Raw genomic sequence first — 16,512 nt, forward strand, 5'->3', positions numbered from 1 at the left:
GAGCCAACGGGCCTGCCACCGCCACGTGCTCATGATCACCGCATCACCCTCAAGCCGGGCGCGCAGCCGGTGGCAGTCCGCCCATACCGCTATCCGGCGGCCCACAAGGACGAGCTTGAGCGCCAGTGCGCTGCCATGCTCGAGCAGGGGATCGTGCGCCGCAGCGACTCGCCATTCTCGTCGCCGGTCCTCCTCGTCAAGAAGCCGGACGGCGCGTGGCGCTTTTGCGTGGACTACCGCGCCCTCAACGCGTTGACGGTGAAGGACGCGTTTCCCATCCCCGTCGTGGACGAGTTATTGGATGAACTCCATGGTGCGCGCTTCTTCACCAAGCTGGACCTTCGCTCCGGGTACCACCAAGTGCTCATGCGCCCGGAGGACGTCCACAAGACGGCGTTCCGCACGCATGACGGGCTCTATGAGTTCCTGGTCATGGCGTTCGGCCTTTGCAACGCACCTGCCACCTTCCAAGTGCTCATGAACGACGTTCTTCGGCCCTTCCTCCGGCGGTTTGTCCTTGTCTTTTTTGATGATATCCTAATCTACAGCAAGACATGGGCAGACCACCTGCGCCACATCCGTGCCGTCCTCGACGTGCTCCGTCAGCACCGCCTCTTCGTCAAGCGCAGCAAGTGCACCTTCGCTGCCCCGTCCGTCGCCTACCTGGGCCACGTGATCTCGGCAGCGGGGGTGGCCATGGACCCGGCCAAGGTGCAGGCCATCGTCGACTGGCCAGCCCCAAGGTCGGTCCGGGCGGTGCGGGGCTTCCTCGGCTTGGCGGGCTATTACCTCAAATTCGTCCACAACTACGGCACGGTGGCAGCCCCGCTCACGGCGCTTCTCAAGCGCGATGGCTTCGTCTGGCACGACGAGGCGGCTGCGGCGTTCGCTGCCCTCAAAGCAGCGGTCACCTCGGCACCGGTTCTCGCCATGCCGGACTTCGCCAAGGCCTTCATCGTCGAGTGCGACGCATCGTCGCATGGGTTCGGCGCTGTCCTCGTCCAGGAGGGCCACCCGGTGGCGTTCTTCAGCCGCCCCATTGCGCCGCGCCACCGCTCCCTCGCGGCCTACGAGCGCGAGCTGATCGGCCTTGTCCAGGCCGTACGGCATTGGCGGCCGTACCTATGGGGCCGGCAGTTCGTCGTCAAAACAGACCACTTCAGCCTCAAATATTTGCTTGATCAGCGCCTTGCAACGATCCCACAACACCACTGGGTGGGCAAGCTCTTGGGCTTTGATTTTTCTGTTGAGTACAGGTCGGGCGCAACGAATGTCGTGGCGGATGCTCTCTCTCGCCGTGACACAGAGGAGGGTGACCTCATGGCCATCTCAGCTCCCCGCTTCGATTTCATCAGCCGGCTGCGCCAGGCACAGGCGCTGGACCCTGCCTTGGCGGCCATCGTCGAGGAGGTGCGCGCTGGCACGCGTGCTGCACCTTGGGCGGTGACGGATGGCATGGTCACCTTCGATGGGCGGCTGTACATTCCACCCGCCTCCCCGCTCCTGCCCGAGATCATGGCGGCTGTACACGCGGACGGCCACGAGGGGGTGCATCGGACGCTCCATCGGCTGCGGCGCGACTTCCACTTCCCCAACATGCGGCGCCTGGTGCAGGACTTCGTACGGGCCTGCGCTACCTGCCAGCAGTACAAGTCGGAACACCTCCATCCGGCGGGACTGCTGCAGCCGCTGCCGATCCCCTCCGTCGTATGGGCGGACATCGGCCTCGACTTCGTGGAGGCGCTGCCCAGCGTTCATGGCAAGACGGTGCTGCTCACGGTCGTCGATCGCTTCAGCAAGTATTGCCATTTCATTCCCCTGGCGCACCCGTACACCGCCGAATCCGTGGCTCAAGCTTTCTTCACCGACATCGTCCGGCTGCATGGCGTGCCGCAGTCCATCGTCTCCGAGCGCGACCCCGTCTTCACCTCTGCGTTCTGGAGCGAGTTGATGCGGTTGATGGGGACGCAGCTGCTCATGTCCTCGGCGTTCCACCCCCAAACCGATGGACAGACCGAGGCGGCCAACCGTGTCATCGTCATGTACTTACGCTGCTTCACGGGGGATCGGCCGCGACAGTGGCTCCGCTGGCTGCCTTGGGCGGAGTACATCTACAACACGGCGTACCAGACCTCCCTCCGCGACACGCCGTTCCGGATCGTCTACGGCCGTGACCCCCCATCCATTCGTTCCTATGAACCGGGGGAGACACGGGTCGCTGCAGTGGCTCAGGAGATGGAGGAGCGTGAGGCTTTCCTCGCCGACGTCAGGTACCGGCTCGAGCAGGCCCAGGCGGTCCACAAGCTGCACTATGACAAGCACCACCGGCTGGTATCCTACCAAGTCGGCGATTGGGCCTGGCTGCGCCTGCGCCAACGCACTGTTGCGTCCCTGCCGCGCACAACAGCAGGCAAGCTCAAGCCTCGTTACGTCGGTCCGTACCGCATCGCGGAGCTGATCAACGAGGTGGCGGTGCGTTTGGAGCTGCCGCCCGGCGCGCGCCTCCACGACGTGTTCCACATTGGCGTCCTCAAGAAGTTCGTGGGCGCGCCTCCAACCTCGCCTCCGACGCTCCCTCCGATCATCGACGGCGCTGTTGCCTCAGCTCCAGCCAAGGTGCTGCGTGGCCGCCTCGCTCGGGGCGTTCGGCAGGTGCTTGTGCAGTGGCAAGGTGAGCTGCCTGAATCTGCCACCTGGGAGGACCTCGACGACCTGCGAGCTCAGTATCCAACCTTCCAGCTCGAGGACGAGCTGGTCTTCGAGGCGGGGAGAGATGTCATGTACGGTCGTCCCTATATCAGGAAACGACGCGCGCGCGACATACGCCGTGCGCATGAGCGCGCTGGCCGCACCCAGGAGGCCACGGTTGCCAATCTTAGTGGCTAAGAATAGAAAGATATTATTAGAATTAGAAAGATATTGTTAGTTGGCAAGTTTGTTGCATGCCTAGAATCAAGGAGCGATCAGCTCCTGCTGTGTGCGGCCGTGAGGCCTTAAACCATTGTAACCAGACCTGAGAGAATTAAGCAAGATCATTATCATCCAATCTCCCTCTCCTCTCAACTAAGCCTACGGCTGTGCGGCATAACCACGCCGGAGAAGACGACGAACCAAGGCTACGAACTCCGTAGCCGAGGGCCTCCTACCCACAACTACCAGTCCCTTGACAGTTACACATGTGACTCTTTTTTTTCCAGAAAAGGAATGGAGGGGGTATTCCTTTGCGTGCCATCAGTACATAAACACATTCAGATAATACCAAAAAATCACATTGTATTCCTGGATTGAGAAAGTGAATGAAACTAAATGCTTGTATACGTAAAAACAGCAATACTGGGAGGCATAATGCTCAAGGGCAATTATGTTTCTCAAGATGCCAAAACAGCAGTACAGCAGAGTATGAGACTACACTAGGAGCTTCAGTCAGATACAGATCTTAGCTCATCTCCTGTTGCAGTAGAAAAGTTCTGTAAGGTGTTCAAGCTTCTCTCAATTTGCTCCTCAATACATGCGAGTCTCCTCTCAAGTTTTAACACACTAATATGCATGATACGAATATCAATTTCTGCAAGCTTTGCAAAAGCACGTAGCAACATGTAATAATCAGCATGTGCAACATAAACAAAGCCACCGCTTAGCCGCTTCCTCCTATAACGAAGATAACCATCTGATTTCCTTGGTTTCCTAGGTGGCATATAATGAAATCCATGATCTTGCATCTCTGACTTGAGCATTTGCATTTCATCGTGACCTGAAGATGCAGAAAAGGAACTTGCTTCAACAAAAGCTCCATCTCGGTAGTGCTTCTTCACTCCATTTGTAATTGGAATGTCTTCAACAGAATTGGACTGGGATTTTACATGATCTTTTGGATTATCATCCTGCAATGAAACAACATAAGCATCAAAATAATTTACAGTTCGAAAACAAAGTTTGTGCAAGCCAACAAGAATGGCGCTATCATAATAAAATCTAACCAGGATCCTACACCAAACAAAATTTAAGGTTCAAGGTATAACTCAATTTGTGCTTATAACCAAGTGCCGCAAAAGTTCTGCAAATAGAAGTCCCCACCCCATTCCTCTCTGGTTATTTTTCCCTTTTTTCAAATATGGGGATTAAATTTGTATTCTATAGATAGTTTACTATAAAATTAGCTGATGTGCTACACCTTCTTATCAAGTCGTTTAAAGCTTACATAGTTACATATCAAGGACAGGAAGAACTACGCAAGAGTATGATAAGGGAAAGCAATTGATCCATAATGGGCACAATTTAACAGTTTCATATATGATATTTTATCCACCTCATGCAAAAGGAAAATAAGCAAGAATTAACAACACTGCCAATCAAAGTGCAGTACCTCTCTGGCTTTGTACATATCCCAAAATATCTCTATTAGATGATTCTCTTCATCTGAAAATGTAATCCCAGTAAAAATAACTTCCTTGCAGTACTTGAGATAAGAGCGGAGATCACTTGAGTAGTCTGCAAGAAAACTTCAAGTCAGTATCCTACCATTAAGAAGTATTCCCACCAGACACAAAATGTCAACCAAGATCAAGAATATGTCCAGTGAACCCTTGATAACTTTTATCAAAGATATAAATTCAAATATAGACAAGAATACAATGAAGTCAGTAATTTATTCGTAATAATCTTGCACAAAAAAATGCCATATTATTTTATTCATGAAATAGCATCTTATTGACTTTGCAAAGTTCTACTTTCTCTAACTCAAAGAAACCATAGAAAGATTCTTGCACTTCCCATTCCAATACTGAAACAAAGTTACTCAACATCTTTAGAAAGAAAAAAAGGACAAAAGTAAAACTGTCTTAATTGAAGAACATGGCAAAGTGGTTCAATGTTCTCCATCAGTTTGCCCTGTTTGTGCATGGCAAAAGTTGATGCTAATTGCTCTATGTTAGGGTATTACCAGAGGAGTAATAATCATGTAGTGTATGACAGTTATGCATATTTTGTTAAGTTTTGAAACACAGAATGATTGACAGAAAAAGACATACGTCGGTCTTGGATTCAGCAGATGTGAAATATGCAATCAACAATTCTTACGTTTAGTGTGTATATAGCAGGTGGAATATAAACTACTGACAGTCAGAACAAGCATGCCGCAAACTACCATGTGTACTACAAGATAAACATAATGTGTAGACAAGGCAATGAAATTCAAATTTACCATGTGTTGTATTGATTTTATCATAGGCAGCTGCAATAGCACACAACAGTTCTCTTGTGCCAAACTCCTCACTGTTACTAGCCTCAAGCTTCCTGGAAGTTGATGAATTCGTATCATGGTGAGATTCACTTGTGTTTCTTCCTTCCTCACAAATCTTCTGCAAAGAAAGGTTACTTCAGGTCATATGCATTTATCAAGGACCTAGGATGTTTTGAAGAAAGGTAATCAATGTGACAAACACACCTCCCATATCCCTTGACCGTTGATGTTATAAAGAAGTCGTAGGGCCACAATTAGGATAGCCATCACACAAACCCGTGTAGGGACTCTAGCAGGATTACTAGACAACCATAATTCTGCAGGCATTGCCCACTCATAAATTCGGCATGCGTGGGGGAGGATTCTATCTATAGGCAGTAACAAGTCCTTCAAACAACGGTGAGCAATTGCATAGAAGTTAACTGAAGGAAGCCTCAAGCCTACTTTTTGTGCTATGGATCCAGCTGCAGCTTCCAGTTGCCATGCTCCGATAACTCGCACTGGCCTGAACAGCTGCCTTGCATCCAAAGGGCAGTCTTGGAAAGAGTTCCCAAGGAACCTGTCTACTTCGGTAAATGCAGCCACATAAGGGATATTCCCCTCCATTGCCCACCTGTAAATGTCGCTTGGCAGGATGGCTTCACGGGCAATATGACAGGCCAAGAAACAAACAGCCAATGTTGAGTAAACCGGCAGCATCATCCTCAACGAGCGCAAAAAGGCAAACTCCACCTTGCGCCTGTCTTTTCGTTGCAGCAACATATCATCATCCGATTCATACTTCACCTCATCATGTTTCTTGTTGTCTGCAACAAGAGATAGATGTATGTCAGAGTCTGTTCAGTTCATCTGATGGCAATGACTAACAAGGGCTAGCATAACAGCTCACCTCTGCTGCTAGAACAATTCTCTCTCCCCGTGGCCTTGTGGTCCTCGAGCACCTGGTGCACCCAGATTCCGTCAAACACCCTGGATGCAGCAACCCACCGCACCCAGACAATGCCAGCGACAGCACACACAAACGCGCCTACCTGGTGCCGCTCCACCAGCACCTCCAGCTGCCGCTGCAGGATCACCTGGAGACCCTGTACATAGCGCCAGCGGACCCGCGCTGCCAAATCCTCAGGCTCCCCCCACGTTCCAGATCCAGGAGCAAAGTCCCGCGGCTCACTCAGCTCCATGAAGTCGTCGAAAGCGGCAGCAGCAGGCACAGGAGCAGCCTGAGGGGTCCTCGGGTAGGGGGTGGGTGTGCGGGCACCAAGCTTGGGGGTGGGCTGGGTGGCAACACGGCGAACAGAGATGCTGCCAGTGACAGGGAAGTAATGAGGGTCAGCAGCAGTTGCCTGTGTGGTGTGCACAGCAGAGCACGTACGGCATGTGAATTGGCCATCATCAGCGTCGTCAGTGTTGTAGTTGTCACTGGTGCCACAATGATCACACACTAGGTGGATGCTTCCACCACCGCCACCGTAGGGATCGGGGGAGGTGTCACCAAGGTTGTAATCCATGTTTTCACCTGAAGAAGGTGCACAAATTTAGAGTTATTTTACCTGTAAAAAAAGGTGCGTTACAGATAGAGACTCCAATTACCAATAAAAGAGTCAAGACAAAACCAAGAAACCAACACTTTTGGCATAAGATAAAACTGAAGTTAAAATATAGCGGTGAAAGCATGTTCAGCTATCCTCCACAGACAAATCTAAGTCCATGTCAGACCCCTGCCCTGGAGCCGCACCGTCGACTTCTGAAGGTTCGCCAGCACTGTTTTCCTTTCCCTGCACCTGTGGTTGTCACCCATCTTCCTGCCACACCCATCTACCATGTGCCTGCTTCCCAGAGCCGCCTCTGCCACCTCCACCCAGCAGGGGGAGGGAACTGTCCATCCCGTCCCCTGCCGAAACCTCCAGACCTGCCAGGACGAGCCCCTCTGAAATCGCCATGAGGAGCGCCGCCCCGCCAAGACCAACTATCCCGTCCACCCCAGCTTCGCCCTGCTCCTACGGTACCACGATCACAATGATAGGGCCCAAACGCTCCCACGTTCCCCCTTTCCCCTCTATCATGCGAACCAAAGTTGCCCGCCATCTTCTTCCTCTGTCTCCCGCTTGACCTTGCTCTCGCGAATAGGCTTTCTTGGTGGTGAGAGACCCCTCTTGCTGCCAGACTCCTCGGTAGTCCCCAGCATTAAACAGGCAATTTAATCCTTGTGTTGTTCTCAACGCTGGGTGAGATCCTACTTTAACTAACCTGTCTGCCCCAAATCTTCCGAGGCTGCACATTATTGGACAGCCCAAAGATTGCCCCAGCGCAGAAACCAATCCTGTCTTCCTTTCCTCTATATCGGAAATAATGCATGTGTTCTCCTCCAAGCACAAATCTCTCAAATATTTTGCTGTTTTAGGAGAGTTGGACTTCCGTAGGTCTTTGATCATTATGTCCCCAATTTGCCTAGGCTGCGGGGACCATGGTTTCGGCAGTGGTCCCTTCCATGGTTTCTCAACTCTCTGGAATCACAAATCGGCCACTGCCTCCGTGATCCTAGATGCCAATGGTTGGGGATGCCTAACATGGCCTCCTCCCCTATCCACTGAAGCAAACTTTGGGGAATGAAAATTCTCTGTTAACAGAGTCTCAGCTCTTAGCAGATCATCTACTGAGAACCCGGCTTGCGTTGCATCACGCATGAACTCCTTCTTGTTTATCAGGGTCTCTATTCTCCTTTTTAGAGTCATCGTCATCACTATCTTCACTACCAACATTGTCAAGAACCCAGAATTTGGATCCCCTCCAGGGTCTTACTTCTCCGACTGATGATTCAGAGTTTGTAAGACAAGGAGCAGAATGTCTCCTTCTCAGGCCCCATGGTAATTGTGAATCCCCTTTTGGCCCCTCTTGTTCAAATATTATCACACAGAGCTTGGAAGGCTTAGCCTCTAAGCAATGTTCAAGCAGACGACCAATCTCTCCCCAAACTTAACTTACAGAACTTAGAAGTCTTAGCTTCTAAGCAATATATAAGCAGGCAACAAGATTTCTCAACACTCAAGAACTACTGAGAGATCACACAACCAGACAGCTTACCTGGGAATCCAGCTCCTCCGCAGACACAAATTGACGGACAGGAAGCAGTGCTATCGCCCAAGCTCCTCCGCAGATGCAAATCGTCGAACAGGAATCCGTAGTCTGCCGTCGCTGCACTGGCCTACAGCGCGTTGCAGCTATTCCCTGCGAAGACGAAGCACTCACCTTCCTGAATCCATGCCGCACCTCACCCCGAAGATTAGGAGCAGCTTGCCCCTTACGACCGCCGCCGCACTTCGCTGGCTAAGCGCGTCGCCCCGGTCAGCACCAGCAGCTTCTGCTCGTAGCCCCTCGGCGGCTGCCCCCGGCCCCGCCGCGCCTGATGTGAGAGGGACACCAGGGCTCACTATGGGCGTTCGGTTGACCGAAACCGATCGGTTCGGTACTTCGGTTATCTAGCAAATTCGGTTCCAAGAGAAACAAGAACCGATCGGTTCCTTAGAAAACGTGGAACCAAGGAATTTCGGTTTCAGGTAATTCGGTTCGGTTTCGGTTCTAACCGAAGGAACCAAAAATTTCAGATCATTCAATTGCAGATTTCGGCAGCATTTTGCCTGATTTTCATGCATTCAACAGGCGCAATTTAAAGAGCAGTGCAGCAATAAAACAATAGCACAACACTTATATGTTATTGTTCTCTCGAATTGGAAGGGAAAAAAGCAACAATTCACGAACAGGCAACAGTAACGAAACAACAGTCGTTCAACACTCTACCAGGCAGCAGCGCACACATACCAGGCAGCAGCGCACACATACACATACACAGGCCCGCAGCAGGCTTGGCTTGCGCTCGCCTAGGTGCTGGGCTGCTGGCCCGCCTGGCCGGCTATCCGTGCGTGGCTAGCGCCTGGCGACTGCGGTGGCTGGTGGGCAGTGCTGTGCGCCTGTGCCGCAGCATACAGGGCTTTTTCGCTGGGAGTCACCGGCTGTCCGGCTCACCGCGTCGAGGAGGCTCCGCTCAGGAGGGTACGACGGGGAGTGCCGCACGGAGACTCGGAGAGTCGCGACTCGCGACGAGGAAGAGCGCCGCTGCCGCACAAAGTCGCGCGCGGCTCGCGGGGTAGGCGACTGGGAGTCTCGCGTGCGGCATGTCTGGTCTGGTGGCTAATAGTTGGGGATAAGTGACTAGGGTTTGGGGATTTTGGGTTGGGCTACTCCCAACTTGGGCTCTCGTAATGTTATGGGCTAAAATATTCGGTTCTTTCGGTCGAACCGAATTAACTTGCTAAATTCGGTTTCTCGGTTTCGGTTAATTCGATTTCGATTCCGGTTATTTCAGGCCTTGTTTAGTTCCGAAAAGTAAAAAGTTTTTGGTACTGTAGCACTTTCGTTTATTTGTGACAAATGTTATCCAATCATGAACTAACTAGGATCAAAAGATTCGTCTCGTGATTTACAGCTAAACTGTGTAATTAGTTTTTGTTTTCGTCTATATTTAATGTTTCATGCATGTGCCACAAGATTCGATGTGACGGGGAATTTTGAAAACTTTTTGGTTTTCAGGTGAACTAAACAAGGCCTCAGTTTGGTTTTTTGTTTTCGGTTTTCGGTTTTTATGCCTAGTCCTAATATTCAGGGCGATGTCCGACCCAAGCTCCCAGCCAGCCCGGGCGCCCCCCTTGCTACCGTCAAGAGGAGGAAGCCTCGGCTAGAACTTGCAACACCGTCACCCCAAGTCCACGGGTTTCAGCAACTAGAACAGATCACCTTCTGTTGACGCTAAATTAGGTCACACACTCGATAAGGAACTAGATCGCTCAATGTAGAGCCTAGCTGATTTTTAGATCGGCCAACGCCTAAAGGATGTTCACACCTAAACCTTATGCCTCCAGTGATGAGCGTGATACGCAAGACACGTCACCGGAGGAGCCTCGCCAGGAGCGTGATATGCAAGACACACCAGTAAGATCTCTTGAGACCCGAAACGCCACACGTCTGGAAGGGACCCTGTCAAGGCATGTGGTGGCTATAGGTTGCTCTAGCCAGCCTGGCCGCTCTAGAGCTTCGTCGTCGTCGATCCACCGTCCATGCAGCGTCGACGAAGAACGAGGAGAAATAGAGGGGGAAGAGAAGATAAAAGAGAGGTAGTAGATTGGTTTGTGTTTTGTTGATTGGATAGATAGGCCCTCTAAGTTTTATTTTTTATGTTTCCCACGAGTTTTAAACAGTTCAGATCGAAATCCCGAAGGCCAGATCCGAACAGTTATTAGGTCTGACGGAAGTCGAATCAGAAGTCGGGTCAGAACTCCCGACGTTTGAGTCGGAACTCCCGACTCGGGTCGGAACTTCCAACAACGGAGCATCTTCTCAAGGGCATAACTTCTTCATCCGGACTCCGAATTAGACGTTCCATATATGTTTTTTGATTGTCTCGATGAGAGGAACGCAATGGTAAAGTCCATTCCACATTTTGACAACTTCACAAAATGGACAATTTTGGTTGTCAACATATGCCCCCTATTTGCAGGTGAATGATACATGAACCTGAAAACACTTAAGCAAACAAAACTAAACAGCAACGATACCCATATCATCGGTTGTTCAGTGACTAAGAGCGATGTATACATCGGCCATTTTTGTTCTAAGGGCGATACATGTATCGGTAATTGTTTGGAGAGCACTTAGGCTTCTTGCCAAACACTTGTAAAATATTTTTTCAAGTATCACCCATTGAATGCTACTTTGAGACATTCACCTTGCAATGTCTCTAGCATATAAGAATTACCATGTATGCCTTTGATTACTTTGTAAGGACCCTCCTAATTTGGTGACCACTTACCAAATTGATTGCTCTTTGGCCTAATAGGAAGTATGGTTTTCCACATTAACTCTTTCACTTGGAAGGATTTGCTCTTGACCTTTTGGTTGTATGCCTTGGCAACCCATTCGCCTATCATTCCATAAAGAATTGGCTGGTATAGCATATGCTTTATTACATCAGCCTTGTCTTAAAATCAAGAAGATGTCAATCAGCATGGATGATAGCATATCCTTTTCCCTTTGTCTTGTTGAGTCAACACAACACCGATACACCCTCTTCAGCAATAATACATAATGTGAATGGAGGTCCACTCTTGGATGCACGAAGAACCAATGGTGTTGATAAAGAATTCTTGAGAAGTGTGATTAAATTAATTTATAATTAGCTTTCTAAGTTTTGTCCTACACACGTCAGTCGTGGTCTAATGCCAAACCTAATACCAACCTGCTGATCATATGGGTTGGCCGACATAATCTCTTGTCCAAACAGAATTAACACTACATGATGATATGGAGCCGATCATCAATAGGCTCTAGAGAAACGGGAACAAAGCCTCCTCTATTGACTCAAAACTAGTAAGATCTCTCCATGACAAACAAATCATATCATCATGCTCCCCAAGCAAAGGGGCATCAGTTGTAGTATAAGCCGATGAGTCTGCATGAATGATCTCAACTTCATCATCCACCCACTGAATGAGGAATCGATGCAGGCTAGAAGGCACACAAATATTGATATGAATCCATTCACGCCCAAGAATCAAACTGTAGCTTCCTTGCACCTCTATAGCAACGAAGAAGACAGTGGCTAATGTTTTGCTTCCAATAGTGAGCTTCATCAAAGCAAGTCCCTTGTTTCGGATAGGTTTTCCTCTTCCAATACCTTTGACCGTCCTCTTGGTTTCAATTAATTCCTCATCAGATCCACCAAGCTTCTTATAAAGTGAATATGGCATTAGATTCACTCTAGCTCCGCTATCTACCAACATGTTATTGACTGGTCTACCATTAATGAAGCCCTTCACATGTAGCGGCTTGAGGTGATTCACGTGATCTGCTGGCTTACGAAAAATAGCTTGACCTCCAGAAAACTTGTCAACACCACCAGGGACAAAGTCTATAATAGTGGGAACTGAATCAACTAGAGATACCTGAGAGGCACCTAGACCTGAGGAAGTCGGCTTGGCCGACTTGGGGTTAGCTAGGGCAGCAAGTATAGGGGAAGTTGGCTCAGTCGATTTAGGAGTCAGCTTAGCTGACTGGGGAATTAGCTCAGCCGTCTCAGGAGTCAGCTTAGTTGACTTTGAACAGGCAACTATTTCTTGCTAGATTGTGGAACCTTATTGAAGATTTGCTTTCCCATCTTTGTTAGCCCTCCTTCTTTGAACTTCTTACAACAAGCATGCTGGAGTTTACGCTTTTGTGTTCTTGACAAACCTAAAGGGCACCATGTTGGTTGGAAGTTCTCAAGGGCCGATGTGCTAATCCAAGCTTCATGATTATTAACATCAGCACCCTTTGATATCTTCTCCACATTATATTGGTCCGGATCATCAATGACAATCGGTCCTTCACTTTCTTTGATTGGAGCACCTACAGGGCTGATTTTGATGACTATTTGCTCATCAGCCTTTTTGTGGGATTAATAAGAACTTTCTTGTCCCTCAACACATAAGCTTGCTTTGTTGATGCTTGACCCTTTTGTTGGACCTGATTAGCAAGTTTATGCAAAACTGGCTTGATCGATTCTTCCGTGAAGTTCGATTGGTTGTAGCTCAATCGACTATGAGGGAAACACTGCTGCTCATTGTGAGTTACACCTCAGCCTGGGCGTTAGGTTAACCGAAACCGATCGGTTCGGTACTTCGGTTATTCAATAAATTCGGTTCCAACGAAAACAGGAACCGATCGGTTCCTTAGAAAACGCAGAACCGAGCAATTTCGGTTTAAGGTAATTCGATTCGGTTTCGGTTCTAACCGAAGGAACCGAAAAAATTCAAAATACAATAAACATCTCATTCAATTGCAAATTTTGGCAGCATTTTTCTTGATTTTCATGCAGTAAACAGGAGCAATTAAACAACACAACACATATATGTTATTGTTCTCTTCAATTCAAAGGAAAACAAGCAATAATTTACCAACAATTCACCAACGGGCGCTGGCTCGCCTAGTAGGTGCTGACTGCTGTGTTGGCCCGCTTGGGCGCTTGGCTGTGCGTGGCTGGCGGCTGCGGAGGCGCCTGGCTGCCATAGTCGCGTGGCACGGAGAGTCACGTGGCACGGAGAGTCGCGGGCTCGCGTAGTCGCGGTCGCGGACGCGCGCTGGCCCCTGTCGCCTGGCGCCCTTGCCTCTAGCGGCGGACGTGCGTCTGAGCCTGATCGTGCGCCCGTGCGTGGCTTAAGGCACAGGGTGGCCTCTAGGCTGGGTAGGGGCGGTGGCTGATGCCTACTGCTTGGACTCCTGGAGTGGAGCTGAGAGCTGACGAGCTGTGGAGGTGTGGAGGACTGGTGCGGTGGTGGCCTGGTGGGCGGCGGCTGGTGCCTGCCTGGAGACTGGAGGGGGCGGCGGCTTCCGTCTGGTGTCTGGTAGAGGTAACACGTGAGTAAAGTGATTAGGGTTTTAGGTTTTTAGGTTGGGCTACTTCCTATTTGGGCTGTCATAGTGTTATGGGTGGAAATTTTCGGTTCGCTTGGTTAACCGAGCCCAGGAACCGAATTAACTTACGAAATTCGGTTCCTTGAACTGATTTTTTTGGTTTCAATTATTTCGATTTCGGTTCCAGTTATTTTGGTTCGGTTTTCAGTTTTTTATGCCCAGGCTGAGTTACACCAGCACACATCCTCCATCGGCGAGGATTTAGACGTATTAATAGGTAAGGAATCAATACTCCATCTTTATATGTGTGTTGTAATTTTTGTTTGCAGCTAGCTTGACCGATTTGAGAAATCGATCTTGCTGATTTTTTTCTGCCACCAACACTAAAATCAATTTGGCCGACTTTTAGAGTCAACCTATCTGACCCTTTCTGAACAATGGCATTAGTGGCTGATTTTTGCTTGTCCACGGGAGTTTGAGCTTGCCCCCCGAGCCTAGAAGTTTTGATAGTGATCTTGAGATTCTCCCGATTACCATTGGACTTTTCTAGCACCACCTCGCGATCTAGGACTTTCTTTCTCTTCTTAGGTTCTCTGGACTTGCCGATTATCACATTCTTTCCAGTAGTGGAATCGGCTTGCTCCGGTCGTATCATGATGGCTGGATTATTTTTCTCCAAAGTTTCAACCATGAAAAGTGTCTTATATCAAGATAAAGGATGTGTATCTCTGTCATGCATAGCTTGCATGTCCAATTCAACCACTTTTGATTTCCAAAACCGATTAATAACTTTTTGTGAATCGGTTTGGGAGGTCTCACATGAAACCTCAGGCATTGGATCCATGCTTGATGACTTTGGAGAGTCAGACAACACTATAATATGAGGCAACGAAGCATGTGGTGCTGCTATTTTGTCATCGGTTTGAGAAGTACAAACCAAATTGGGTGTGTATGTAGCAGTAGGAAGAATAGTGCTAACCCCTCTTGAATTGGTCTTATTAGTTTCAGGCTTTGAAGGGACCAATACGGGTTTCTTCCTAAACACAAGCTTGCAATTTTGATCAAAATAACAGTAAGACAACATCATGCCGGTATAGTGCTAGCTTCTCCTAAATTGGCCCTATCGGTTTTAGAGGCTGATTTGGATTGACTCTTTAAAACCACCCTACCGTGTTGATCAAAATAATATGGCTTCTCAGCAGGAACTGCTGAAGTTTAGTGCTAACCCCTCTAGAATTGGCCCTATCGGTTTCAGGTGCCAAAGAGGCCAATTCAGATTGATTATCAAAAACAAACCTGCCATGTTGATTAGATAATAATGAAACGGCCTCTCATATTGAGGTTGACTAAAAGTTGGGGCCGATTCACTAATATATGTAGCATGAGGTAAACTAACATTAGGAGCACCAAACATCATTTCCTCTAGTTCATCAAATTTAGACATAATCCTATTCATAGCATGGAAAAGAGGACAATCTTCAGTAAACCCATGTGCCTTTACCTCAACTATGGTTGTAGACTTGACGATGCGCCCCTGACCCATTGGACTGGTGAACTCGTCGTTGCGACCGTTGATCCACATCTTGATAAAAGGGGATCAAGACCAGATGTTATCGGTCTTTTGGGCCAGATGCAACGGTGATGATAAACATAAGAAAGATAGATTGGAAACAATGAATAGGCTAGGTCAGAAAGATCAGCCATATTATGTGATAGCCAAACCAATCGTTCCCCAGCGGAGTCGCTAAAAAGTGTGTTGATGCTAAATTAGGTCACACACTCGATAAGGAGCTAGATCGCTCAATGTAGGGCCTAGCCGATTTTTAGATCGGCCGACGCCTAAGGGATGTTCACATCTGAACCTTGTGTCTCCAGCGATGAGCGCGATACGCAAGACACATCATTGGAGGAGTCTCGTCGGGAGCGCGATACACAAGACATACCGGCAAGATCTCTTGAAACTCAAAACCCCACATGCCCGGGAGACCCTGTCGGGGCGTGCGGTGGCTATGGGCTGCTCTAGCTAGCCTAGCCGCTCTAGAGCTTTGCCGTCGTCGATCCACCGTCCATGCAACGTCGACGAAGAATGAGGAGAAGTAGAGGGGAAGAGAAGATAAAAGAGAGGTAGTAGATTGGTTTGTGTTTTGTTGATTGGATAAATGGGAACTCAATTGGCCATGATCCTATCACATATATAGAGGGGGTGGTCTTATCCTTATTTTCCATGTTTCCCACAAGTTTGGAACAGTTCACATCGGAATCCTGAAGGCCAGATCCGAACAGTTATTAGGTCTGCCGAAAGTTGAGTTGGAAGTCGGATCGGAACTCCCGACGTTTGTCAGAACTCCCGACATGTGCCCGAACTCGCGACTCGGGTCGGAACTTCCAACAGCGGAGCATCTTGTCGAGGGCATAACTTCTTCATCCGAACTTCGAATTAGACATTCCATATATGTTTGTTTGATCGTCTCGACGAGAGGAACGCAATGATAAAATCCATTCCATATTTTGACAACTTCACAAAATGGACAATTTTGGTTGTCAATACCTTCCGTGCCTCGCTAGGCTTCTATAGCAAGGAGATCGACGTTGAGCTCATGACAACTGAGGACTCGTCGCTGGCAGCTAGTAGGCAGCGGCGCTCATACGTGCGACCGTGCGCGCCTGCAAGGGTGGTGGCGGTGTGATTTCAGCGTGTGGGACAGTGGGTAAAAGGCTGATACGGCGTCCGGTGAGCCTGTTCGTCGCCGGCGGCCGGCAAGCGGTGGCGATCCTGCATCCTACATCGGCGGCAGCTCAGTTCTCGTGCGGTGCGGTGTGGGAGGCAGACTCGA

The 16,512-nt window shown here is 49.3% G+C and overlaps 1 protein-coding gene across 6 annotated transcripts; it reads right to left on the bottom strand.

Moving 5' to 3' along the window:
• Nucleotides 3,285–9,430, bottom strand: LOC8083747 (TATA box-binding protein-associated factor RNA polymerase I subunit B). 6 transcript variants are annotated; one of them, XM_021447606.1, is made up of 7 exons: nt 9,056–9,429; nt 8,321–8,715; nt 6,129–6,755; nt 5,444–6,045; nt 5,201–5,357; nt 4,364–4,488; nt 3,285–3,881 (listed from the first exon to the last, which is right to left on the bottom strand). In XM_021447606.1, exons 3-7 carry the CDS (start codon nt 6,745–6,747, stop codon nt 3,420–3,422), a joined length of 1,965 nt encoding a protein of 654 aa, XP_021303281.1. In that variant the 5' UTR covers nt 6,748–6,755; nt 8,321–8,715; nt 9,056–9,429; the 3' UTR covers nt 3,285–3,419. The 6 variants fall into 6 exon arrangements, with proteins under 6 accessions (XP_021303281.1, XP_002440921.2, XP_021303283.1 ...); XM_002440876.2 differs by lacking the exon at nt 8,321–8,715 and having other exon boundaries at nt 6,129–6,180; nt 6,271–6,755; nt 9,035–9,429; XM_021447608.1 differs by lacking the exon at nt 8,321–8,715 and having other exon boundaries at nt 6,129–6,541; nt 6,612–6,755; nt 9,035–9,428.

This window comes from Sorghum bicolor, chromosome 9 (genome assembly GCF_000003195.3).
Source record: "Sorghum bicolor cultivar BTx623 chromosome 9, Sorghum_bicolor_NCBIv3, whole genome shotgun sequence".
NCBI classification, from domain to species: Eukaryota; Viridiplantae; Streptophyta; class Magnoliopsida; order Poales; family Poaceae; genus Sorghum; species Sorghum bicolor.

Excerpts from the sequence above, each read along its gene's own strand:
- LOC8083747 (XM_021447603.1), bottom strand. The coding sequence starts at position 9,080 with ATGTGTATGTGTGCGCTGCTGCCTGGTATGTGTGCGCTGCTGCCTG. Across the intron at positions 6,756-9,034 it reads TATGTGTGCGCTGCTGCCTG|GTGAAAACATGGATTACAAC; the intron begins GTAGAGTGTTGA and ends CACCTTCTTCAG. Across the intron at positions 6,046-6,128 it reads GAATTGTTCTAGCAGCAGAG|ACAACAAGAAACATGATGAG; the intron begins GTGAGCTGTTAT and ends CTCTTGTTGCAG.